The 23,346-nt window shown below is 54.7% G+C and overlaps 11 protein-coding genes across 11 annotated transcripts; 4 read left to right on the forward strand and 7 right to left on the reverse strand.

Moving 5' to 3' along the window:
• Positions 1-31: 31 nt before the first annotated feature.
• BO82DRAFT_405799 (uncharacterized protein) lies at positions 32-679 on the forward strand (the record flags this gene model as incomplete). The annotated part of the gene is made up of 1 exon (XM_025639519.1): positions 32-679. A coding segment is annotated over one exon (648 nt), but the record flags the coding sequence as incomplete, so codon positions are not given.
• A 106-nt stretch (positions 680-785) lies between these two features.
• On the reverse strand, positions 786-5,551 carry BO82DRAFT_377698 (putative serine/threonine protein kinase ENV7; the record flags this gene model as incomplete). The annotated part of the gene is made up of 10 exons (XM_025637589.1): positions 786-969; positions 1,027-1,356; positions 1,650-2,092; positions 2,140-2,247; positions 2,362-2,514; positions 2,640-2,805; positions 3,837-3,841; positions 4,162-4,682; positions 4,734-5,318; positions 5,437-5,551. 10 exons carry the CDS (start codon positions 5,549-5,551, stop codon positions 786-788), a joined length of 2,610 nt encoding a protein of 869 aa, XP_025487971.1.
• Positions 5,552-6,865: 1,314 nt separating this feature from the next.
• On the forward strand, positions 6,866-8,899 carry BO82DRAFT_343996 (CAP-Gly domain containing linker protein BIK1; the record flags this gene model as incomplete). The annotated part of the gene is made up of 1 exon (XM_025633641.1): positions 6,866-8,899. One exon carries the CDS (start codon positions 6,866-6,868, stop codon positions 8,897-8,899), a length of 2,034 nt encoding a protein of 677 aa, XP_025487972.1.
• A 398-nt stretch (positions 8,900-9,297) lies between these two features.
• Positions 9,298-10,576, reverse strand: BO82DRAFT_318751 (3-hydroxyanthranilate 3,4-dioxygenase). The gene is made up of 2 exons (XM_025632653.1): positions 10,437-10,576; positions 9,298-10,254 (listed from the first exon to the last, which is right to left on the reverse strand). The coding sequence occupies exons 1-2, from the start codon at positions 10,466-10,468 to the stop codon at positions 9,708-9,710; spliced, it is 579 nt and encodes a 192-aa protein (XP_025487973.1). The 5' UTR covers positions 10,469-10,576; the 3' UTR covers positions 9,298-9,707.
• Positions 10,577-10,737: 161 nt separating this feature from the next.
• BO82DRAFT_171690 (RNA 3'-terminal phosphate cyclase-like protein) lies at positions 10,738-12,393 on the forward strand. The gene has a single exon (XM_025630355.1). It carries the CDS (start codon positions 10,820-10,822, stop codon positions 12,032-12,034), a length of 1,215 nt encoding a protein of 404 aa, XP_025487974.1. The 5' UTR covers positions 10,738-10,819; the 3' UTR covers positions 12,035-12,393.
• Positions 12,394-13,613: 1,220 nt separating this feature from the next.
• Positions 13,614-14,153, forward strand: BO82DRAFT_405805 (uncharacterized protein; the record flags this gene model as incomplete). The annotated part of the gene is made up of 2 exons (XM_025639521.1): positions 13,614-13,763; positions 14,085-14,153. 2 exons carry the CDS (start codon positions 13,614-13,616, stop codon positions 14,151-14,153), a joined length of 219 nt encoding a protein of 72 aa, XP_025487975.1.
• Positions 14,154-15,652: 1,499 nt separating this feature from the next.
• On the reverse strand, positions 15,653-17,140 carry BO82DRAFT_171718 (tellurite-resistance/dicarboxylate transporter family protein). Its single transcript, XM_025630358.1, has one exon. It carries the CDS (start codon positions 16,888-16,890, stop codon positions 15,697-15,699), a length of 1,194 nt encoding a protein of 397 aa, XP_025487976.1. The 5' UTR covers positions 16,891-17,140; the 3' UTR covers positions 15,653-15,696.
• On the reverse strand, positions 17,027-17,560 carry BO82DRAFT_171711 (uncharacterized protein). Its single transcript, XM_025630357.1, has one exon. It carries the CDS (start codon positions 17,434-17,436, stop codon positions 17,164-17,166), a length of 273 nt encoding a protein of 90 aa, XP_025487977.1. The 5' UTR covers positions 17,437-17,560; the 3' UTR covers positions 17,027-17,163.
• Positions 17,561-18,055, reverse strand: BO82DRAFT_171710 (uncharacterized protein). Its single transcript, XM_025630356.1, has one exon. It carries the CDS (start codon positions 17,962-17,964, stop codon positions 17,686-17,688), a length of 279 nt encoding a protein of 92 aa, XP_025487978.1. The 5' UTR covers positions 17,965-18,055; the 3' UTR covers positions 17,561-17,685.
• A 1,067-nt stretch (positions 18,056-19,122) lies between these two features.
• Positions 19,123-21,293, reverse strand: BO82DRAFT_171729 (uncharacterized protein). Its single transcript, XM_025630360.1, has 2 exons — positions 20,976-21,293; positions 19,123-20,878 (listed from the first exon to the last, which is right to left on the reverse strand). Exons 1-2 carry the CDS (start codon positions 20,999-21,001, stop codon positions 19,297-19,299), a joined length of 1,608 nt encoding a protein of 535 aa, XP_025487979.1. The 5' UTR covers positions 21,002-21,293; the 3' UTR covers positions 19,123-19,296.
• A 1,077-nt stretch (positions 21,294-22,370) lies between these two features.
• BO82DRAFT_377704 (J-type chaperone JAC1) lies at positions 22,371-23,174 on the reverse strand (the record flags this gene model as incomplete). Its single annotated transcript, XM_025637590.1, has 2 exons — positions 22,371-23,099; positions 23,160-23,174. 2 exons carry the CDS (start codon positions 23,172-23,174, stop codon positions 22,371-22,373), a joined length of 744 nt encoding a protein of 247 aa, XP_025487980.1.
• Positions 23,175-23,346: the final 172 nt, after the last annotated feature.

Here is a 23,346-nt window from a genome sequence, read left to right on the forward strand (position 1 = left end):
CACACACAATCCCTTCATCCCACCCCCCGAGACCCCTAAGCCCCTCCGCCTCCCCAAGAACCCCCGCCTCAGAGCCGAATTAACCCCCCTGCTCACCCACCTCCGCACCCCGCTCCACCCCCTCGTCAGCAGCACAACCGGCCACTACCACCCGGCCTTCCCACGCACCCTCCTCGCCTTCCACTGCCTCACGCACGCGCAGCTGGATAGTCTAGCCCGACACTTCCACCAGGTCTATCCCCCGGTGGCAGCCACGGGGTACTACCCGATCACGGTGGCGCCGTGGCTTGGGACGCCGGAGGGGGAGGAGGTGGACCTCGAGACGAAGAGAAGGCGGTTTGGACGGTTTATTGGGTTGCGGGGGTGCGAGTCCCCCACTTCGGGGGGTTATCAGGGGAGTGAAGGGGAGGGGAGGAATGCGTGGGTGGAGATGGCGGAGAGGCGGAGGAGGGTGAGGGGGTGGTTGGAGCGGTTGGATATTGATTCGAGTTTTGGGGGGGTGGATGGACAGGGGGAGGAGGGGGAGGAACAACAGCAACAGGGGAGTGGGGAGGTTGACCCGGTGGAAACGGAGACGCCCGAGGAGATGCTGGCGCGCATGGCGAGGGAGTGGGATGCCGCCATGGAGCGGGCGAAGTGGGATTCGAACTTTGCGTTGCGGTGGAAGATGGGGGGTTAGTTCTGTTGGTCTCTAGAGGTTTTCTTTGGAGGTAGGGGTATGTTTGATGTAGAGGATCGGGATTATGGTCTGATATCTCGGGTTAATTGTTGTTTATCAAAAAAAATCAATGTCCCATCCCCTTCTCTTGGTTCTCCACCACGATCGCCCAGTACTTCTCGCGGCTGCGCTCCCGGAATCCCTTGCCCCATTTGATCATCACCAGGAACACGGCCGCGCAGGCCAGGCCCACAAACGCCGCCGAGATGAAGCAGTTCTGGTAGCCGAGGTTGTCGACCCACGGGGTGATCCTGCCCGCCAGCTGTTAGTCAATGCACATCACACGCTATACGTGCAGCAGCACTCACCCGTATCCAATGGCAAAGGACATCGTGTTCCGCACCAGAATCACCGTCGCCATCGCATCGCCGCTCAGCTCGCGGTAGCTGTCCACCAGGTAGTTCACGCTCAGCGTGATCCCGCACGTGTTGGCCATCGCCAGCAGACACATCGCCACGATCAGCCCGAACCAGTGCACCTGGTGCGCGGCGCCCACCCCCCAGAGCAGCAGCGACCCCGGAACGAGGATCAGGCAGAGGGCAAACGGCCACAGCCGCTGCTCCGCCTCCATGACCCCGTTGTTGCGCCGCGCCAGGCGGATGGTGAGCCAGTCGCTGAACCGGCCGGTCAGGAGCGAGCTGATTTTGTTAGTAGTGATTACCGCGGTATACATGGTGACGGGCACTCACGCAAAGACTACGCCCAGAATACAGGCTAGATAGCTCAGACCGACCATCGAGGAGCTGCCACGGTTAGAGTTCGTGTCTGTTTCGGATCATATCTAGATGACACACCTGAAGTTGTATGGCGCACCACCAAGAATAATCGAGGCCGTGCCGTTGAGCACATTGAACCAGATCAGGTACGACCCGTACGAGAACCTATTAATGTCAATAAAGTCCAAAATCCAAGCTGTCTGTCGTCAACCCACCCTGCGTAGAAGATCACCGGCCAGCTCAGATAGTATATCGTCTGCCAAAGCCGTCGGAACATGTTGTTTCGGGGCAGTCGCGGACCCAGCAGCGAGAGCTTTTGGGCATAGCTCTTCTGCTTGTACATGACGCCACACTCCGTGTCCGCCTGCTGAACCAGTCCGGAGGGAGTCTTCTCCTTCTCGTGCTGTTCCGACGTCCTCGTGGAAGACGTCAATTGCGGATCCGGCGCGGTTCGATGCTGGCGCACGTAGTTCGTCTCCTCCATGAAGAAGAAGAGAAATACAATGGCACAGCCGCAGAAGATGCTGGGCCAGTAGAACACCCACTGCCAGCCTTGGTATTCCGCGATGAAGCCGCAGATCACCGGGGCGAAGTAGTTGCTCCCGGCCAGGAAGAATGCATAGAGGGCCATGTAGGTGCCCCGTTCGTGGGTGAAGTACTATTCTCTTATCAGCGTGGTTGGAGATTACCTGCCATCACACTTACCACGTCTGTGACAGTGACCTCCGGCAGGGCTTCAATCGGTGCCGTAAAGAACCCTGATATGATGCTCCGCGCGATCCACTGGCCGTTGGTGTGGATGTAAGGGCTGGTCTATAGTTAGTTCAGTTACCCCAGCAGGTGGGCCCGTGAAAGCTTACCCCCACATCGACGTGCCCTATGGAGCATTAGTAGTGTTTTCATGTCTCCAGAGTTCCAAGGGCTTACCAAAATCCCAACCAGTGACAAAATATATGTCAAGCGTTTGCCATACTGCAAAGCCAATGGCTGCCAAAACAGAAGTCCCCAGCCCGCGAACAAAAACATATACCCCGTGCCCTCGTTCAGGGTCGAAACAGAGACGCCAGTGGCATCCGACAGCTGCGTGAGCACCGAGTACACAACCGAACATGCGATTCCCGCGAACAGGGTATATCTATGACGCAATGTCAATACTTGCTGAACCACGCCCAAGCTCTTCGGCCGGTGCCCACGTACACGCTGACACAAACCGTCGAAAGCAGTTTCCGGCGCGGCGCCCAGTTCAACGGATCATTGGGATCGTCCGAGGGTTCTGGGATGAGAACGATGTCGCTGTCGCCCTTGTCTAGGTGGCGGGTCGCCAGAACATGTTGCAGATCTACAAGGGTCACTGTGCCGGGGATGGCGTTTCTGTCCACAGTCGGGGCCATGGTGTCGGCCAGCAATTGGTACAGACTGACGAGCCTTGTTCCAGAATTTAGGGAAGAAAAGAACTGTTGGTTTCTGGTCAGAGATGATGTCTGCTTCCTCCCTGCGGGCAGCCGGGACTATTAAAGTCTGGCTGTTGTCGAGAAAGCTTCCGACGGCGACCGAATCAGCGGGCAGCGTACATGTCACCCCTCGCAGAAGCCGGTCAAGTAAGTAGCATTGACTGCATTTGGGGGTTCCTCCCCCCGCTCTCACCCTGTGGCACCATGGAACAATTCCGTCTGCTATCAGCGTGCAAAGTCCAGAGATGATCCAATCCTCTGTCGCCGTTATCATAGGTCTGCAGATAAGCCACCCTCGGGTTGCATTCCGTCACGCTGAGAAACGCCGAGTCTAAGCAAGCATTGCACGGATGGGGCCCATTGGGACCCTATGGATGGGGCAGCCCTCTGATAATCTGGCGCTGATGGCTCCACTTGGTTATCAGAGAGGGTCAATTGGGGGGGAGGAGGGGGCAAGCAGATGGCGATAATCAGTCGTGGGCTGTCTTCCCCGCGCGGCTTCGAGGCGGGCCATCGCGATAACTAACCAGTTGCGATGATTCGGACAAGGCGGGGGATATCGACCGTCGGCAAAGGATCCTGTTCTGTCCGGTAAGCCAGGCTGCTGTCGATAGCTCGACGGGTCAACCTGCCTGTCGATCCTATTCCCGTTATCATCTTTTGCTTAGCCAGCCCAACGGCTGTCAACAGGTTGATGCAGACATTTCAGGTACAGCTCGAATTTTACATCTTCATCGCGAATGGAGTCTTGCATAGTGGTTTTGCCAAAGGAACAGCACATGCCATGCTTGCAAGCAGGTGATTATCATGGCGAAAGAAGGTGAGTGTGAGAGGCAGAGAAGAGAGGAAGTGTTCCCGTGCGATCTCATCACGGGTGGACCGAGTCAAAGGACAAATACGAGCGTCTCTCATATCAGACTGCGGTCTGGAACTTCATGTTTCTACGTCTACGTTAACTATCTTCCCAACAGTAGATAAGCATTGACCTCTGATAACAAACCCGCCTAGATGAACCTGGCTTCTCATACCAGGTCCTTTATCAGCTGCGATCACCCCTCAGATACTGATACAGCTATTATATACCATCAACACGGAAGGAGATATGTTCAACATCCAAATCATTTCATATAATACACCAGGCAATCCAACGATCAGCACAGCTGACGAGAGCCGGCATTAATGTAGAATCAAAAAGCAAGTATCTGCAAGTCACATGCTAAGGCAACATTAGGAAAAGGCGGCTCGAGTAGATAGCTTAGCTCGAGCCTCCGGAAACCTCATCATCATCTGGTAGCTCCTTGATGACGTCTTGTATACTCTGAATCAATTCATCAATGTCTGGCCGATCTGCGGGCTCGACTTGTAGACACTTGCGGACAACTTCTTTCACAGGCTCACTGATTGCCATGGCATTGTCACGGTTGTTGTTGTCACCAGCTTTTCCTTTCCCTTTAGTCGCGCTCGACTTCTCGTCCGGGAAACGCCAGTCTCCACCTAGTACACACATACTCAGACTGCCGCCAGTCTCTTCGCTTCGAGCTTCGAAGGGACTCTTGCCCACTAGGCAGGCATACAGGGTGCACCCAAGAGACCAGATATCCACTTTGGTATCGATAATCGAGCCCGTCTTGACATCGAACAGCTCGGGCGCCCGGTATGGCATTGTGCTGTGCTCCGCCGCAGTATCCTGGACCGCTAGAGCGAGCGAGCGAGAGGTAATAGCGATCGGACTAGGTGCCAGCGACCCAAGATCCATCAGAATGGGCGTACGACCGTCATCGGCGATCATGATGTTCCCTTTTCAAGTTAGCCTAGCCAGTCTCTTACTGCCTTTTGCGATCACCATACCCGGCTTGATATCTCGGTGAGCGTACGGACGGAGGTCACCGTCCTGCACTCCCTCCTGACTGATGGTCACTTCGTCGTCCATCAAAGGCTCATTCTCCTCCTCATCGTCCTCTGCGTTTTGGCTGGCTCGTCGCTTGGCCTTTGCCTTGCGAACAGCGGTGTCTGCGTCTGCCTCGGCCCCCTCCCTCCTGACAGCCTTGGCTTTGCGGGTCGGCCCCGAGCCGCTCTTGACACGATACTGGTGCATGGCGCGCAATGCCTGGGCGACTCCCAGCACCAACTCCATCAGCCTCTTCTCCGGGAAACGGGAGTGATTGACGAGATTGGCGTTGATCGCATCTTGAAGGTTTCCGCGTTGGTAATAAGGTAATAGGATGTAAACAGTCTTGGAGCCGGGTTCGCCGCCGTCGGACCGGAACTTGGAGCCGGGTTCAGTCGAAACACAGTGATCGATGGAATGAATGATGTTGTTGTGCGATGTGAACAAATTGTAGGCCTCTACCTCCTTCAATGCCTGGGAGACCGATTCTTGGCCAAAGGGGCATCGGATTTTCTTGAGCGCGAACAATTCAGAGGTCGCTTTGTCTTGGACGAGGTAGACATAGGAGAAGCCGCCCTGCGAAGTAGGGGCTGCGCGTCAGCATCAAGGGTTCTTCAGAGAAGCTGTACAGCACCAGCAGTCAGATGCGGATACTTACTTCACCTAGAAGGCGGAGCAATTTGAAGCCGCGACTGTTGATCTTCAATTGCGGCGTGCTAGGAAAGCAACACATGCAATCCGTGAAGCTGTACAGAAGGTCGAAGAAGTATTGCGCCATGGCGAAAGGGCGCGGCGCGGCAATTGAAGGGGCGAAGGTAGGGGAGGTGCGATGAAGCTCTTTGAAAGAGCAGTGATGATCGATCACCACAATACTCGGCAATAGACGGGCTGTGATGACCCCGTGGCGACTAAGGAGAGCTAGTTCCAAGGAGGATACGTACTATCGTCCACTTCTGACGGGCTGGGCTCCACCCCGGAGTTGGCGGCGCAGAAGCGGACAAGTAGAACGGTTAGGTAAGGGACTGGAAGACAGTGGCCGGAACTGCAAGGGAAGGAGGCTTGAAGAGGAGGTGATAACGAAGGGCAATTCAGGGTATAGCAGGGCGGGTTGAGGGGGGGTTTTAGTCTCCTTGAGAGGAGAGATGAATTTCAGGTAGTGACGATACGAGGAGGAGTGATACTGAATGAACAACAAGATGGAATAGTACGAGTAATGAGAAGGGAGCAGCGATGAGGAGAAGAAGCACGGATGATTGAGTGGGAAGGCGGAGTCCTGAATCCTCAGGCAGAAACAAGAACGTGCATTGCCCCAGCCACTAGTCCCGTTCGGACGGATTTATTGTATGTTTCGAGAGTGTAAGTACGTGACGGAAACATTGAGCCTGGTGGGGCAAATCGTCCATGGTTCGTGTGTGTTCATTACTCGTTTGGGATGGGTTCGAATCGATTGAAGGCTGATTGATTGATTGAAACCTAGGCTGAAGGCAGAAGGGCAGAAGGCAGAAAGCCTTCCAGCTGCAGAGCTTCCTGAGCTTATCCCCGATTCGTTTGTTATTGTGTCGTCACTTGTCACTTTCACTCGCAACTGGAATCCCAGCATCCTTTCACTTACCGTGTCTCTCTGGCTGCAAATTTGTCGACCAGACTCAATATCCACCCCCCAGTCTTTCAGTCTGATTTGTCGTTCTTCTGCGCCTTTTGCCGTCGCCCCTGTCCTTCGCTGCCCAACAGGAGGACTCGGAGACCCTACCTGAACGCTTCAGAGACACAGAGGAGAGGATAGGGATAGGCAATAAACATCCCTCCGAGCCTCCTACTAGCTGCGCATCCATTCTACACACCAGCTATGTCGACTGACCTATGATCAGTCACTTCTCTCCTGCAACTGCTTTCAGCCACCCCACACCTCTTCCGTTACTAGACCATCCCTTTCTTCACCTGTCGTCGTCCCTTGAAAGTCACGCACTGTCTGTCCCTGTCCGTGGCCTTATATCTCGACCCTCAATTCCCTTTCCCTTCCGTTCCGCAGAATCTTCGACTTAACGCGACTCGACTCCCGACCCTCCTCCCGACCCTCCCACCTGCAGTCACCATGGCACCCCTCGACGATGTCCAGGTGGGCGACCTGGTCAACGTCCCCGGCGGCATGTACGGGACGGTCAAATACCTGGGAACTGTGGCGGGCAAACCAGGCAAGTTCGCCGGCATTGAACTCGCCTCGGAGCATGCCAGGAGGGGAAAGAACAACGGGGATGTTGAAGGGAAGCGTTATTTCTCCACGTCCATTCCTGGCTCCGGCATCTTCGTGCCGATGAACAACAACAAGTATGTTACCAAACGTGCTTCCGGTCTGGGCTCGAGCATAAATGCCGGCCCTCCCACCCCTTCGCGGCCCGTCAACTTCAGCAAGTCTATCGGCCCTGGTACCTCGGTGCGCGCCCCACGGGTGAGACGCCCGTCCCTCCCCCGGCCCGAATCACCCAGAGGTCCGCCTCCTTCCAAGTTGAGCCTGGCGGGGCTACGAACCCCATCCGTGGCATCGAGAACCGCATCGACAAATGGCTTTCCGCGAAGTCCAGTCAAGGCTCCCTCCCGTGCTTCTGACCGACCGCCGTCGCGGCTGAGCACTGAAGACGAGCTCCCGTCGGCCCGCACATCCGACTTCCACCAGTCGTCCGTGGCAGCAGAACTCCGGGAAGTACGGGAGCAGGTTCAGAGCCTGGAAAAGCAACTGCTGGACCGCGATCACCAGTTGGATGAACAGGCAGCCACCCTATCGGATTTCCAGCGGACCCTGGAAGAGTTGGAGGGATCCGACTCCCTTTCAATCCGAGCCCAGTTGCGCGAGAAGAATGAGAAGATCGCAGCGCTGACCGCGGAATTTGACCTGCACCGGGCAGATTTTAGAAGCACGTTGGATACTTTGGAGGTGGCTGCCTCGGAAACGGAGCGGGTTTATGAGCAACGCCTAGATGAATTGATGCAACAAAATCAAGAGCTGCAGGAGCGCGGCGAGGATGTTGAAACCGTAGCAAGGCAGCTTAAACAGCTCGAGGAGCTAGTCTCCGAGCTTGAAGAGGGTCTGGAGGATGCACGGCGCGGAGAAGCCGAAGCAAGAGCAGAGGTGGAGTTTCTGCGGGGAGAGGTCGAGCGAACGAAGCTGGAACTCCAGAAGGAACGTGACTCGAAGGAGCCTCCAGCCGGAACCGACGGACAGCACCACCTGAGAGAATTAGAACAGAAGGACGACGAGATCCGTGGCCTTAAGGCTATTATCCACTCGCTCAGCCGTGGTGACCCCGATTTGCATGCAATTCAGCAGAACAGCATCGGCACAAGCCCACAGCCCGACCCTCAACCCGACCACCAACCAGAACATGTCCCTCACCTCGAGCAACAAGCAGAGGAGTTTGAGCATATCCCGGAACGGAAGAACTACCGCATTGAAGAACTCGAACGCGAACTCCAGCAGATGCAGATCAACGGCGGTGGTCGCACGCGCAGCTCCACCGTTACCACCGCACCAACCCACCAAAAGTCCACCAGCACCAGTGGGTCAAACCTCACTAATGGTAATGTGATCAATCATGCGCACCGCCTGTCAGATCGCACGGTGGTTCCACACGATTGGCATGATCAACCTCAGCATGAAGGGCAGTACCAGGCCTATTCCGTACGCCACCGCGCCATGTCAGATGCCTCCCACCATCGTCTAGAGACGATGCACGAGTCAGATGCTCGCTCGGAGGATGGTGGCTCTTTATGGTGTGAGATTTGTGAGACAGGCGGTCATGACATCCTAAGCTGCACCAACATGTTTGGTGTCGAGAACAAGGAGAAGACCCCTGAGCCTGAAGAGCCTCTTCACGATGACAGCTCCATAGATGAAAAGCCTACCCCTGAAACGTCCACGGCGGAGCCCTCTACATCTTCGACCCCCGAGGAGAGCACAACCCCTCAGAAGACCGGACGTGATGCCGTTCTGGAGGGTCTCAGGGGAGTAGGTTTGACATCATCTATGGCCCCTGTTGCGGGGAAAGCGAGCGGTGTGATTGACGAGTCTAAGTGGTGTGCTCTCTGTGAAAGAGACGGCCACGAGAGTATCGACTGTCCATTCGATGACTGATGGCGGACTGGCCTGATGTCCTGCCTGGTACGGGAAGCATGGCAACCGTGGGTTTGGTTCAGACATAGGCCCCATGATTGCAGTCAGACTTGTGGCCCCGGGGTATGCTTCATGAGGTACGACAGTCTCCCAGCCTTGCAATGAGTAATGGCTCTTTGCTGCCATGGGCAGGTCTTCATATAAGACACGCTATGTGTCTACAATCATCTGACCTGCCACTGCTATTTCGCCTTGTTCTTCTTGATGTTTTGCTTGGTGATAACCCAGTCTGTCTTTCTACAATGTACAGTTCGGTAGCATGGGATGGAATAGCGTGCATACACAGTCTGCTCTGTTTGTGCGGCTGTGATCAACATACATGTTACAATTAGCTTTGGTCGAGTGTGTTGCGGTCCCTTCAGTCCTTGTGTTATGTTTTTTCTCTTTTCAGTGTCCTGGTGTCGGCTGGTCCAGAGAAGGACAGCCACCTTTTGTGTACCCTTTCGCTTCAACTTCTCTTCTCTCCCATATTCCCCTGGATAACAGCCATCATCCAGACATTCGATACTTGACTATAGCCTACGGGCACCCTAATCAAGGCCCTCTAAGAGGACCAATCCAAACTGTGCTACACACCAATCCAACAAGTTCCAAGATATAGATTTGCTTTCCAATACGAGACAATCTCGCCGACGCATTTTCGTAATCATCAACATCACACATCAAAGCCGAGCCCTCCCCCCCTACAGATATTGTACATCACCATGGCATAAAGAAAAACCGGGGGTATCGTTTGTGTCCTTGTCCTATTGATCCCGAAGGAAAACCCTTACTCAGGATGACGAGGAGGCTGGACGATCTCGCCCTCGGCAAACTTCGTCTGCGCGACGGTCCCACAGGCCTTGCAGGTGCGCTTCTCCTCGTCAGCGCCGAACTCGTCGACGACCTCCTTCACCTGCGTGCCCAGATCCGTGCAGATGAAGCGCTTCTCCCAGACAATCTCCCCACAGCTCCGGCAGTACCAGCGCATGCGGTCGACCGCGTCCCTGGCGCGCGGCTGCTCCATCACCACGCCGACCGTGTCCCGGAACCGCACCGGGCAGTGCGGCGTGTTGGCCGGCAGCAGGAAGATCGACCCCTCGTGGATCGGGATGTCCTGGAACACGGGCGGCGTGACCGAGGTGTCCACCGTCTTCAGCAGCATCGACCCCCGGTACTGGTAGAAGAACTCCGGCGTCGTGTTGAGGTGGTAGTCCGTGCGCGCGTTGGGCCCCCCCACGATCATCACCGTGTATCCCGCCGTCGCCGGCGAGGACGGATGGTACACGCAGTAGTTGTTTACGGGGGGTTGCAGGAGGTGCGAGTTGGCTTCGAGCCTGCGTAAGTTTTATTGTGTCAATCAGCCGTGTGTGCGCAATGCGAACATGGGGGTTGTAGATGAGTTCGATGGGAGGAGATTTTGGGAGTGGTTGATAAGCAAATAACAATGCGGGGCGAGGAGGGGTAGGCAATCTGAAGCGACGAGATGGACGGATCGTCAAGGAAATTCTATACATACCATTTGGGGATGTTCAAGGCCGGTGGTAACATAATTTTGGCCCGTAGTATCTGCCGCGATGAATTTTCCTGGAAGTCAACACCGGATGATGTATTTGTTTTGTGAAGCAGAGATGAAGGGCGGAATGGGTTATCTTCGCGGTGAGTATGTGATCATCCGACACTCCAGGGTCTAAGTTAATGTTATCTGCCCGGAGATAAGCCGCCCCCAAACGCCGCGAGTCGGAACGGAACATCCCCCCTTCCGGCAGATTTTCTCGATTCCCTTTTTCGGATCAGGCCAAAAGATTCCACCACGCAGGCACGAAATTCTGCTTGCCTCGACGCTTTTTCGAATCAACCGACGGCGTTCTCGAGGAAACTCCCCTCATCTCTCCGGACACAATGGCGTCGACTTCTCAGCCCCCGATTCGGCTCACCTCCCACAAAAACTTCGTCTATCGCCTGGTCTTCTCCACGTTGACTGGCCGGACCGTCCACATCTCTCAAATCCGTCCTTCGTCCCCGACGAATCCAGGTCTCGCTCCGCACGAAATCTCTTTCCTTCGTCTCCTCGATGCTGTCACCAATGGCTCGCAGATGGAAATCTCCTACACGGGTACTATCGTCGTGTACAAGCCCGGCCTGATCACCGGCAGCGCGACGGGCACCGGCGCCAGTGGAGGCGTGATTCGCCATGAGATCCCCGCGGGGTGCACTCGCGGTGTCAGCTACTTCCTCATCCCCCTGTGTCTACTGGCTCCCTTCTCCAAGTCGCCGATCAAGGTGACGTTCACGGGACCCGGCGTGATCACCTCGGCCACCCCGACGGGCGACATGTCCGTCGACAGTGTGCGCACGGCGATCCTCCCTCTCTTCAACCAATTCGGCATCTTCAACAACATCGAGTTGCGCATCCTCAAGCGATCCAATCCGGGCCCCAACGGCCGAGGCGGCGGCGGTGAAGTCCAGTTTGTGTTCGGCCACCAGCTGCGACTTCCGAAAACTCTGCACCTGATGAACCCCGGTCGCATTAAGAGGGTGCGCGGTGTAGCTTACGCCGTGGGGGTGTCGGCGTCCAACAATGCACGGATGATCGAAACCGCCCGTGGCATCCTCAACCCTCTTGTGCCCGACACCTACGTCTTCTCTGATGTGTCGTCGGCGCCCTTCGTGCCTGCGCCAGAGAAGAGCAACCCGTCCGGCAAGAAGAAGATCGGCCTGGGCTTTGGCCTGTCCCTGGTCGCTGAGTCGTCGACGGGGTGCCTGTTCTCCGCCGATGTGGCATCGCCGCCCTCCGGCGGTGAGGCGCCTGAGGACATTGGGAAGCGATGTGCCTACCAGCTCCTGGAGACCGTCTCCAAGGGTGGCTGCGTTGCCCCTGCAGCCGTGCCGGTCATGCTTGGTCTGATGACCATGGGATCGGAGGACGTGGGTCGTATCCAAGTCGGCCGGGAGGTGATGGCTGACGAGAGCACCATCCAACTGGCCAGGGACCTGGCCAAATTCGGTGCCCCGGGCTGGGGCCTTCGCGATGCTAGTGGTGAGAACGAGAATGGAGACGTGATCATCAGCGTCGTTGGCCGCGGCATCGGCAACGTTGGGCGCAAGGTCGCTTGAGCGTGAAACACATTGTTTCATCGCCTCACCTCACTCCGCGGGGTTTGCATGTTCGACGGGAGTATTAACGATATACCCGATCGAAGAAATTGTTCTTGGTCTGTGGCGGCTCTATCGGCAATGTTTTAGCTTTGTTTCAGAGCCCAGTCACCGTGCCTTGCCGCTCGTGCGCAGGGCAGCGGTGTATCCCGACCACAGCCAGGGGACTGAGCAGAGTTTCACATCAGCTGAGGAAGGAGACAGACCACGTCTATGCTTCATTTTCCAGATGTGGTTGTATTCATTGTCGCCAAGTTTCACCGCTAGCTTGGCCCTGCTGCCACGTGGCTGAGACCACACCGGACAGATGGCTGTTGATCGCACACCGCAGCCCGTCCTTCCCCCCCCAAAAAACAGCACTGTTGCAAGATCTTTTGTTGTTCGCCTTTTCTTAATGATACCCACTGTTGTTTGGTCTACGAGGCGTCCACCTCATCTGTAGGGGAAAGCCATGTGAGATCGGATTGGTTTCCGGAGTCAGGAGTAGGAGGAAGTAGGGCTGGTCGACTGCGGCCTGACGAACAGGCAGTTCCAAAAATATGTCGGTGATTGGTGGTTGTACCATGTATATAGATGATAGACTCTAAAAGAAAATTATAAGTGCCCGCTGGTGTCTCCCATCGACTGTTCCATTCTACTACTACCAAGACAATCCCGAGCACTTCGCCATGCACGGTCTCAGACTTCGCCCATCGATCGCCTCAACTTTGTACCTTTTAGGAAATCGCTGAGCAGCAGTTCGGAGAATTGACGACGCCGCCACGACTTCGTCCCATGTCGGCCCCCGCGTCTCGACCTTGATCTTCCCAGCGTCAAGCAGCATTCAGTCATTCGACCGACCCAACATGATAAACCAGGGCTTCTCCTCGCCAGCCCCAGCCCGCAGCACGCACCGAACTCGGCCAGCATTGACTCCTCGATTCCTCGATTCCTCCGAATGTGACCCAACAAGCGATGATAAAACCTGGCTGGCGCCTCTCCCTCGGATTCTCTCTTTCTTTGCCTGCTTCCCCCCTTTTCTCCCTTCTTTTCTAAGTCCCCATATCCCCATCCTACTAACTCTCTCATCACCATGTCCCCATACACACAGCTATCCCCATCGACTCACGTCCAGCATACCTATTAACAACGTCTAACTCGCGCCTCTCGCCAAACCAGACGCATCAACCCCCGCCCCCCGGTCAACACCACGAAACCGAATTCGAATTCGAAATCGAATCCAGCCAACCCCATCACCCAAAGAACAAAACCCGCAGTACGTCTCCTCCACCGACTCAACGCTAACAAGCCGGTGTAGATACCAATCTGAGGGATGACGGCTCCTATCTTGCACGACACTTCTCCTTCCCCCGCTTTCCTTCTTCTATGAAGAGGTAAGTGGGGGATGGAGGAGTGTCGCGCCCTGGATCTACTAACCCCGCTCAAGAAAGCAGGTATCTGGGAAAAAAAAGTCCTCCGGTCTGAGCAAAGCCTAGCCTACGTGGGCTGGTCCAGTAAGTGACAGAGCTTGTACGTATACCCAGGCGTGTTCATTTGAAATATGAAGATCAAGGTGCTGGTGCTGGTGCTGGTGCTGGTGACGACGATGACAACTGACGATGACGGTGACGGCGGCAGGCTGGCTAAAAACACAAGCCCTACTGTTGACCCCCACTCGCGCAAGGCACGTTCCCGCAAGGGAGATGCTCTGGTATGATGCCCCTTTACTTGAAGCTTGAGGGGATGGAGATGAAGATGGAGATGAGATGAGATGGGGTGCTTTGGTGATGCTGATGCTGATGCTTTTGGGGGGATAGTGCTTCTACCTTTTTCTCTCTCTCCTCCTCCTCCTCCTCTCCCTCTACTTCTACTCTCTCCACCTCTCTACCACTCTACTCTACCACTCGTGCGAAAGTCTTCCATGCAAGGGGAACGCACCAGTCCAGACTCAAAGAGTGGGTGAGCGAGTACGAATGCAAGCGCAACGCACCTTAACGCCCGTCACCATACGCTAACGTGAACCATACATCAGCACTACCTCCCCCTCCTCGTCGACGACACACCCACAAAGCAAGGACCAAAAGAAGACGCAGACCTGTAGTCTGTGGCCAGTGTTCAATCCAGCCCAGTAAGTGACAGAGCTTGTAAGTTCCCCAATTCACTCTTCACCCTTCTCAGAATGCACCATTAAACAAGAACTAACCTCCTCTCCAGGCTGGCTAAAAAAAAAACACAAACACACAAAGAAAGCAAGCATTGGCCACAGCCCGTCGAAATCTCCGATGACTGCCGTCAGTACCGGGGGCTACATCTCAACCTTCATCCACCTCGGATGCTCGTGTGGTGGAATCAACCAATCTGGGGGAGACGGGGGTAGCGGTGACTAAATTAGTTGGGATGCGGAGCGGATGTACTCTACGGAGTACTTCTGGTAGTCAGCGCCTTGTCAGGCTCATAGACTTCCTTTGTCGTAGAACAATCTATATATCTAAATATCTTCACATATACCCCGTACATGGGTCGAGTTCTCCGTATCCCAAACCAGATCAATATCATGCATCCTGCCCCTGGATTGACACCCAATTCAAAGGTGGATAGAAAGCTACCAAGGTACCGATGACTGGTCGTGCTGTACCCCCCCAATAAATAGATAGTCGAGCACCCAGACATGACCATCCATTCATCTTCTCGAAGAGCAGCCCTCAGCGCCTCGACCCTCGCAAAGGGATAGTAGCAAACAACCTGACATGCTATCGCGGTTGCAATCACAATGCCAAACAACAACACCGGTGTCGGTGTCGGTGTGCTCTAGCCCACTGCATCAGCGGACGCAGGTTGCCCTACCTACCGAGTCATGAACTTCGGTCCTACCCAAGGGGGCGGGGTTGTAGATGCATCGATCAATAAGCAAGCCCCCAACAGGTGTATGATGCCGATTGTTCATTGGGGTCGGTGTTGGTGTTGGCTGGCTGTTCATGTCCCTCTCATCCCCCCTTGGCTAAGCCATGGGGTGGGCGCAGGATGCATGATCTGTCACACCGCATCGCAGTTCCCCTCTTTGGCTGGAGTGAGTCGACAGTTTGTCAAAGCGCGAACATGCACATGACCCGACTGTAGTGGTATCAAGAGTACACTGGTCAAAGTACCGGTTCACCTAGGATGTCTCGTCTAATTCACACGGGGACGTGGATTGGTCCTTGTGATATGCCGGGACTAATGGATTGTCTTGTTTGTGAATTATGATCATCCTACATGAAACTACCGTGCGTGACGGAGCTCAGTCTCGGTGAAGAATGCTCAGCATGCGTAGACAGGTTCAGAAGACTTCTATTCTATTTCAGATCCTGTAGCTAATGTATAACTGTATCGCAGCCGTGAAGCATGCACAAACATCCGAGAGTAAGTGTATATACCGCTTAATATTCACAAAAAAACAAAAAAACGTGCCCAAAGAGAAGACAACTCCCAACGCCCGGAACGCTCAGAAAGTAAATGGCCGACTGCCTTTCCGGTTCAATAAAATGGGACAACTTCTATATAGTATATGCAGGACATAGAGACAAAAGCCCACGTCCACACAGAGTAAAGTGCTGAAAATATACGACTGTGGAGGATAAAGGGCGAAATAACAAAGATCAACGACATCACTCTGATACATCCTCGTCCTTCCCAGGATAGACAATATCCCGCTTCACAACGGCACGAACATTGCTCACAAACACGAACAGCCACATCCCCACAATGCAGATGGACATGGCAGATCCGACACCCTTGACCCCGGGGCTATCGAAGGCTTTGCCCAACGTGATGGTCGCGAGGGTAAACCCCGTGTTTGGGAACACCATAGCCCACCAGTTGAGGTGGAAGGCGGTAGGTGGCAGGCGGATGGTGGCGATGATGGCAATGCTAAAGAACCAGAGACTGAGGGCCCAGAGGAAGGCGCCCGTGGCGATGGCAAGGAGTCGCAGGATATGCGCGTCTTGAAAGGGGTGCGGGTCTTGTAGGACCTGAAAATCCTCAGGAAGGCCGTTGGTCATGCCGATTAGGGCAAGGGCCGTGAAAGCCGGGGGCCCAACGCAGATGAACATCCCGGGTCGGTGTTCCCGGGATGGAAGCCCCGTCTCCATGAGCCGTCCGATATAGTGCGCGTACATGAGGAAACTGATGGAGAAGCCAAGACCTTGGAAGGTGGTGCCGGCAACAATCATGGGAATGGCAGAACGTGCGGGCTGCTGTTCGGCAATGACGGAGGCGATCGTGCCACTGAGCATGATAGGGAATGCGGGGAGGATCCACGAGGGCATCATCGTTTGTAGAGGGTAGTGGTGCGCGGTAAACACAAAGGAGTATTGGATGATAGCGGTCATCAGAGTGAAGGCACAGTAGAGCCAGAAGAGCACCTCAAGGGCATAAATGAATGCAGGCTGTGTGGTGTCGCCGAAGTAGCGGTAGAGTCCGGTGATGATAGTTGCAATGGAAAGCCAGAAAGTGGGGAAGAAAAGACCCTCGCGGTCGTGTCGGAGGGAGTCGAGAAAGTTGCCGTGGAGAATGAAGCGCGTGGCCATGAGGCTGCACAGCAAAGCAAAGAAGGCCAGATTGATGATGTAGACCGCAAGCCCGATCTGTTGCAATCCGGAGAAGGAGTAGGGCTGGCTGGCCAGCAGGAGGGCTAGGCCGCCGGTGCTCATAGTCAGAGTATACCAGGCCCAGGTAAAGTGACGCAGACGGTCCCGTAGAGACACATTGGTGGAACTAGAGTATTTGGAGGCTTTAAGCTCATGTTGGTATGTCGTAAGGTCCGAGCAGGAGGTGCCGGGAGGCGGGTATTGCCCAAGCATACTGTGTTATCAAAGAGATGGAGATGGAGATGGAGATGGAGATGAAGAAGAATGACTGCAGTGATGGCTATCTAATGGAAATGGCGCAAGTTTTAATAGTAGAAATGAGCGACAAGAAGTTGTATAGCTGCATTCAGGCCCAAGTGAGGGTCCGTGATGAGTTTAGCACAGCCAATTCGAATCTGTTGATAAAGCCAATGAGTGTGAACCACAAACCCAGTATAGAAGCGGAGCAGCACAGATATAGCATCAGCCTGCATTAGCCCCTATCCATCAGGGCTTTGACAGTGCCTCGCAACATTGGGTGGCTGCTGTTGCTCTCGCTACTACCACTGAAAAAGACAGAGCATACGGTGTCGCCAAGGGTCTGATCTTTTTGACCCACCAAGTGCGACCTTGATCTGGGCGTTGACGATTGCAGATCCAACAATGGACTCCTGGCGAGAGGCGCGGCAAAATTAGGAGGGCGAGCAAGTGTAAACAACCTGAGGGAGGAGACATACCACCTGCCAAGATTGCAGTTCTGGTCCACAGTCCAGGCATCATCGAAGGTAGGGAGTGGGCTGGATGCCGAGGAAATGGATGGGACCAAGATCTACCTTTTTTCAGTCTCCGCTTTGCTCAGTGACCCCAAAAACTGTGTCTGGTGCTGTGACAGTGGGTCACAATTGCAGAGACAACGTCAGCAGCCAGTCATTCCATCAGGTTTCATGTTGTGGAATGTGTACGGCATCTCCTTTGTCATCTATAAGTGACGCATGTCATAGGATGATGTGATGTCTGCGGCAGTCTCATTCAAAGAGAGCTAAAGATGATGATCGATGGTCGGGTGAATACCAGCTGCCTAGAGAAAATAGTAGTTTGTTTTTCGAAACCGCCCAGGAATCTAAAATTGAGGCAAACGCGTTCGAAGGGAAAAGCCGTAAGTGATAGAAATGCTCCGACCACGATAGTGAGAGACACAAGTGTTGCGAACCAGCGTCGGCTCATTGAGCGATTTGCACCATCATTATCATCATCACCAATCGGAAGGGGTTGATAAGCCTCCCCTGTCGGACCGAAAGTGAGCAACATCGGCAGGGCCAAGGTAAGTCAATGAATATCATCGTGGCTCGGCCCAAGGATAAGGTTCTTGTGAGCCGGCCGAGATGTGATAGATCGCCGCTTGGCTGGGGAGTTCGAGTTCGAGAATCCGACCATCTTACCCAGGAGGCAAGCAGGTAGACAGGGAAGAAGGGTTCAACGTGGGTAGAATGGATGGTGATGAGTATGCTCAAAGATAGGAAGAAATCCAAGCCAAGAAGAAGATCGACAGCGCAGCGTCAACGGGAGGCCCGCCGCCAAGCCTCACGGTGGCTGTGGCCCAAGATTGAATTGAAGGAGGGACTGATAAGAAGAGCCGGAAAAGGGGGGAATGGGATCATTGAAGTCAATCAATTGAGTTTAATGGTTTCATGGTTTTATGGTCGAATCATCCAACATCTGGGTTTGAGTGCGTCTGTGCCGGTCGGACCAAAATCAAGGGAAAGGGAAGAAGAATTCGATTAGAGGGAAGAGCGGGAAAGTGTTTAGAGCAGGAGGGAGGAAGAGGAGAAGGAGGAAAGACTTGGCAGTGCCCAGCCATGCTACGAGTTATTCTCGCCAAGCATGGCTCAGCTTCTTCTTCCACTCGCGACGTCACCCGCATTCTTGATCCACTCGACTCCCTCGACTCCTCCGTACTACTGCAACTGAAGGGGTAGTACGGTATTTGATCGTCTATCGCTTAAAGCGCGTTTCATCCTTCCTGACGCAATCCATCCGCAAGCAACTCTGCAGCCTGACAACCAAGCAACAGCAGTCAGACCTGCAGCAAGCAGCCCCCTCCTGTCGCCTCCCCTGTCGCCTCCTTCTTCACGGAAACGTGGTCTGCAGCGAAGCAGACGAGAAACAGGCAGGGGTTCTCAACGGGGAAGGTCAGACGAATGACCAGCGCATGCAGAACACAGGTCATATCATAAAGAATAATCTGGAATCGGTTCACTAACCAACTATTCGAGCAGGCACCCACGCTAACCATGCACAGCAGCAATTCACCAAGAAGAAATCAGTACGCAAGCAGTTCTAATTATAGACAGCAAGAGAGAAAGTCAATCATATTTATTCAAATGGTCGAGATCATAATCGCATCAAAAGACACAGGGAAAGTCGTTGATGTGGGTTCGCAGATAGTATGAGATAATTGTTCAGCAAGTTATGGACGCCGGATTATGCAGTTCGTACATCCTTGTCTGGGATCCTCTGGAACGGATGGGAACAAACGGGTTCACATGCATGGCCAGGAACAGATCGAAGAACAAAAGATGGAAGGGGACATTGAAGAAGTAAAAGAATGGTGCTGTTCACAGCATAACCACCAACACAAAATCACATCATCATCCGGTATACGAGATCAGAGGCAAGCTCTGTCGTACTATCAAGCAATGCCCGCAAGCCCTGCGCGGAAGGCTTCTGGGATCTGATCGAGGGAGACCCCAAATCACTCTCGACTGGCGGACAGTACGAGGCCAGGTCCCGCACCTTGCACGCTGCGTAGTGCACAACCAGCTTTCGCAACTCGTTGTCCCGCAGTTGGGTGGCAGAGGTCGGAGTGATCGGCTCTAGACGGGTGGTCTTGGTGTACGTATAGTGTAGCAGGTCAAGGATTTTACGAGCCTTGATGCTGGCCAGAGCATGATGATCTTCATCATCATCATCCACCTGGTCCCTCTCAGGGAAGCCTAGATACAGCAGGTCCCGGTGCAACTTGCGGAGACAGAGCTGAGCCAGTGCCGGGATCAGGTACCGTGTCGCAAAGACGTAGAGCTTGGCATGGAAGACCAAGTACGGCAGCTCATGTGGCGAGCGAGAGGACATGGCACTCGGAGGCCTGGTGCTGAGACAGGAGCGGGGGTCGATATAGTCGATGGCGGCGAACTCATCCCATAAGTTGCTTCCCTTCTCATGCAGACGGGAGTACTGCTGCTTGGCAAAGGAGGTGTCAATCATCGGCCCAGTCAGTCTCCTACCACTGTGGTCGTGGCCCATCTGCTTCTCCTCCTCCTTAGGGGCTTGTAGTGTGTGTTTCGCACCCGCCTTATCTGCGTCGCTGGTTTCAGCTTCTGCTGGAGGAGTGGCAGCCGTCTGGCCCCAAGTCTCCGTGTACGGAGCCGACTCCGCAGGGCCGGATCCCTCCACTGTGGCATGGTCTTGTTCCCATTGTTCTGCCACCATGTTGGTTTCCACAGCTGGGTCCCCCTCTTCCTCGGGTTTCAAGTTCTCAGGAGGTGGCGTGGAAGGAGGTGTCAGCTTAGGTGTCGCCTCCTCAGAAGCACCGGCCCTTTTCTTCTTGTTGTTGTTCTTTTTGTTCTTCTTGCCTTTTTTGCCTTTGGCTGCTTCGTCGTCCGCCGCGTCCCAAGCGCCTTCCTCTTCCTTCCTATCCACGGCTGGGGTCATCGGCGGCTGGTCACTGGGCCTCCTAGACTCTGATCTCATTTCCTGCCCGGGATTTGCAGGCTCTTCATCTGGCGCGATTGCACATTCCCAGTCGTCGTCGTCTTTGCCAGAGCCCGCATACACGCCTTCGCCGGGACGGTCGTGGGACTCCCTTGAAGCAGTTCTAGGGGGTGTCGGGGCACGCGGAGGGATAGTCCGCACTGGACTGGTCGGGGAGTCCTTGGAGAACACTCCGCGGAAAGGATTACTCACGCGCTGATCGTCGCGGTCTTCCTCACGCGACCCTGGGGGAGGCACGCGGTAATCCCCGGTGTAGGCATACTCGCAGAAGGCGACAAAGGTCTCGACATCCTCGTCCTCAAGCACGGCGATGTGATGTTTCGATTCCCGGGTTTCCCCGCTGTTCATAAGATGGTCCAGCGGCTGGGAGACATGACGGGCGAGACCAGCCTGGATGGTGAGTTTGGTGTGATTGGGACCGACCAGGAAGGTGAATGGCGGTGAATGGACGATGCTGTAGCCATCAGTGGCCGTCCTGTCGGGGTTGGCATGGGGCAGTAGATTGGAAGATGGGATGAGGGGATTTTGCTGGATGAGAGTGAGACACCTACCTACTATAATCTCGATCTGCCTCCATCGACGATGACTCCAATTATGCTCTGGGCTAGTCCTCTTCCCTGAGATCAAGACACACCAGAGGGGCGGAGGGGGGGAAGGGGGAAGCGAAGTGATGGGAAGAAGAGATTGAGGGGAACTGAAGAAGGAGAGGTAGCCACGCAGCTCAATCAAAATAGGTTGGAGCTGCTAATGCGACCCCTGATCGTGACTCTTTCATATATGCTGCACCGGGGCTTGCCTTGAACTGGCAGCCTGCTCACTATTGACCGTAGGAGAACCCCCTCTCTTAGTTTTCTCGGCAATATCCTTAGCTTCCCCTCCACCGAAAGAGAAGCTAAAGCTACAAGCGCACGAGGCAAGTCCAACTGGGTCGAAAGAGCGATAGTCTGGCTACGTGGGCAATCGTGACGGGGGGGATGTGAAGCAGCGAGTGGATTGACCGCCAACCTTTTCACGACGGTCGTCTTATCGCGCGAGCCACCGGGAAAGAAAGCTGCTCTGCGTCCCGGAGGGATCGGCCTGGTCATCCGAGCTCTGATCAGTCCTTGTTGTCTTTCTGTCTTTCCTCGAGGTTGGCCGAAGGAGGGGGGTGAAGGTTTCCTGCATGGTTTGCAAGATGCACAGAGTGGGGGAGGAGATGTGCTCTCTCCATCTGGCCTTTCGTCTTCGATTTCACTCCCCCTTTTCGAGGATCAATCAAAAAGATATTGCACCTGCCTGCATGTTCTCACGCGAGACAAGGATTGAAAAAGACCAACCAGAGGAGAGTTGGAGGGGCTGGCGAGGGAATGATGAGTTGTTGCCCGATGGATCGTTTGTTCCCAGCCTTTCTTTTCGTTTTTCGAGACCCAACGGCGGTCAACCCACGCTGGTCGGCGTCCGGGGCCTGCAGGGGTCCTATTTCGGTCTGATATGGTCGTTTGGTTGATAATTTCCCTGAAACTATAGTGCCAATGTCAGAGAGGCCATGATTCGCTTTGTTCATTCCTCTCCATGGGAAAAGAAACAGACTCGCGGGATTTGCGTTTGAAGATCACTTAAGTGTACTCTGCCGTGCCCTAACCAGTGACTGCACCACGCATGGAAACTGGTTACTTCGAATAATCGAAGCACAACACTACGTTTTCGAATGAACTGATCTGACTAATTTAACTGTGACAAGGCGTGATTCAACAGGCCACAGCCCCTACCAATAAGTAGACAACAATGACCACATACCCCCCGCTTTCACCACAACCAAATGGCACAAAGATAGGAAAAGGTATCATTAATCCCATCAACACCATCTATGTCTATTCATCCACAAAAGACAGAGGGAGACATGGAAACTAGAGAGAGTAGTATACACAAGATAAACACACATTGTATGGATGCAAACCCAACTCGGATCAATGTACCAACCGAATCTCTCTCGTCCCGGGCTCCCACTCCCTCAGCCCTTCCCCAACACTATACCAGAACCGCAACTTGACACACTCGGTCCGCGCCGTCTCTATATCCCCACCGTCAAAGGCCTCCTCCAAGGCCCGCACGCACTCTTGGACCCGCTGCTCATTCTCCCGCTGCAACTCGCGGATCGTCTCCTCCGCCCCTGCGTCCGCCCCGACCTCTTCAATCGTCTCCTGTACCTCCATCACCTCCATGAGCGTCTGCGGGTCCAGCGCATGCTTCGTCGCCCCATCCTCCGCCGTGACGTCGATCCCGTGCATCTCGCGGAGGAGGTACTGCGCGCGCTGCAGGGGGTCCAGCAGTGTGCGGTAGGCCTCGTTGATCCGCGCGGACAGAGCCTCGGCCTGCTGCTTCTGCGGACCTGAGGGGTATTTGTCCGGGTGGATGCGGGCCTGCCATTGGAGGAATTCGCGGCGCAAGTCCGCGGGGGAGATCGAGAACGGCGAGTGCGGTGGCGGGCCGGCGGGGAGCGTGTTCCGGAAGATCGTATAGTGGTTGGTTATGTCCGGGATCTCTGGACCGGCGGCTGAGGTAGAGGACAAGAGGTAGGAGGATGTGGTGAAGGAGCGAGTAGTGCTGGTAAGATTGTGAGTTTCAAATCGTCGTAGTGGCGACGGTGAGAGCCGGCGATGGCACCGGGAATATGATATGGTTGTGGTAGATGAGCGCTGAGAGGCAGCTTGCAAACTGCTCTTGGAAGCTCCAGCTGAGAGTAGCCGTCCGGCTACGCGCGTCGTTGCCATGATTATCGACAGGAAGAGATGGTAGATGAAGATGAGCAAAGAAGTTGAAGCTTCTTACTTCTCCGGAATTCTTGATTGATAATGGATAGACGGCCGGTTTTGCCCGCGGAATCGAGCGGGCGGTGAGATAAGACTTGAGGATTGTGGCTCACCGCCTGCCATGCATGGTGGA

This window comes from Aspergillus uvarum (assembly GCF_003184745.1).
Source record: "Aspergillus uvarum CBS 121591 unplaced genomic scaffold BO82scaffold_63, whole genome shotgun sequence".
Lineage (NCBI taxonomy): Eukaryota > Fungi > Ascomycota > Eurotiomycetes > Eurotiales > Aspergillaceae > Aspergillus > Aspergillus uvarum.

Bases quoted from the DNA above. Each gene is read 5' to 3' on its own strand.
- BO82DRAFT_318751 (XM_025632653.1), bottom strand. From the start codon at position 10,468: ATGTTACCACCGGCCTTGAACATCCCCAAATG. The intron at 10,255-10,436 runs GTATGTATAGAA...AAACTTACGCAG, and splicing joins GCCTTGAACATCCCCAAATG to GCTCGAAGCCAACTCGCACC.
- BO82DRAFT_171690 (XM_025630355.1), top strand. From the start codon at position 10,820: ATGGCGTCGACTTCTCAGCCCCCGATTCGGCTCACCTCCCACAAAAAC.
- BO82DRAFT_171718 (XM_025630358.1), bottom strand. From the start codon at position 16,890: ATGCTTGGGCAATACCCGCCTCCCGGCACCTCCTGCTCGGACCTTACG.
- BO82DRAFT_171711 (XM_025630357.1), bottom strand. From the start codon at position 17,436: ATGATGCCTGGACTGTGGACCAGAACTGCAATCTTGGCAGGTGGTATG.
- BO82DRAFT_171710 (XM_025630356.1), bottom strand. From the start codon at position 17,964: ATGTTGCTCACTTTCGGTCCGACAGGGGAGGCTTATCAACCCCTTCCG.
- BO82DRAFT_171729 (XM_025630360.1), bottom strand. From the start codon at position 21,001: ATGGAGGCAGATCGAGATTATAGTAG. The intron at 20,879-20,975 runs GTAGGTGTCTCA...TGATGGCTACAG, and splicing joins GCAGATCGAGATTATAGTAG to CATCGTCCATTCACCGCCAT.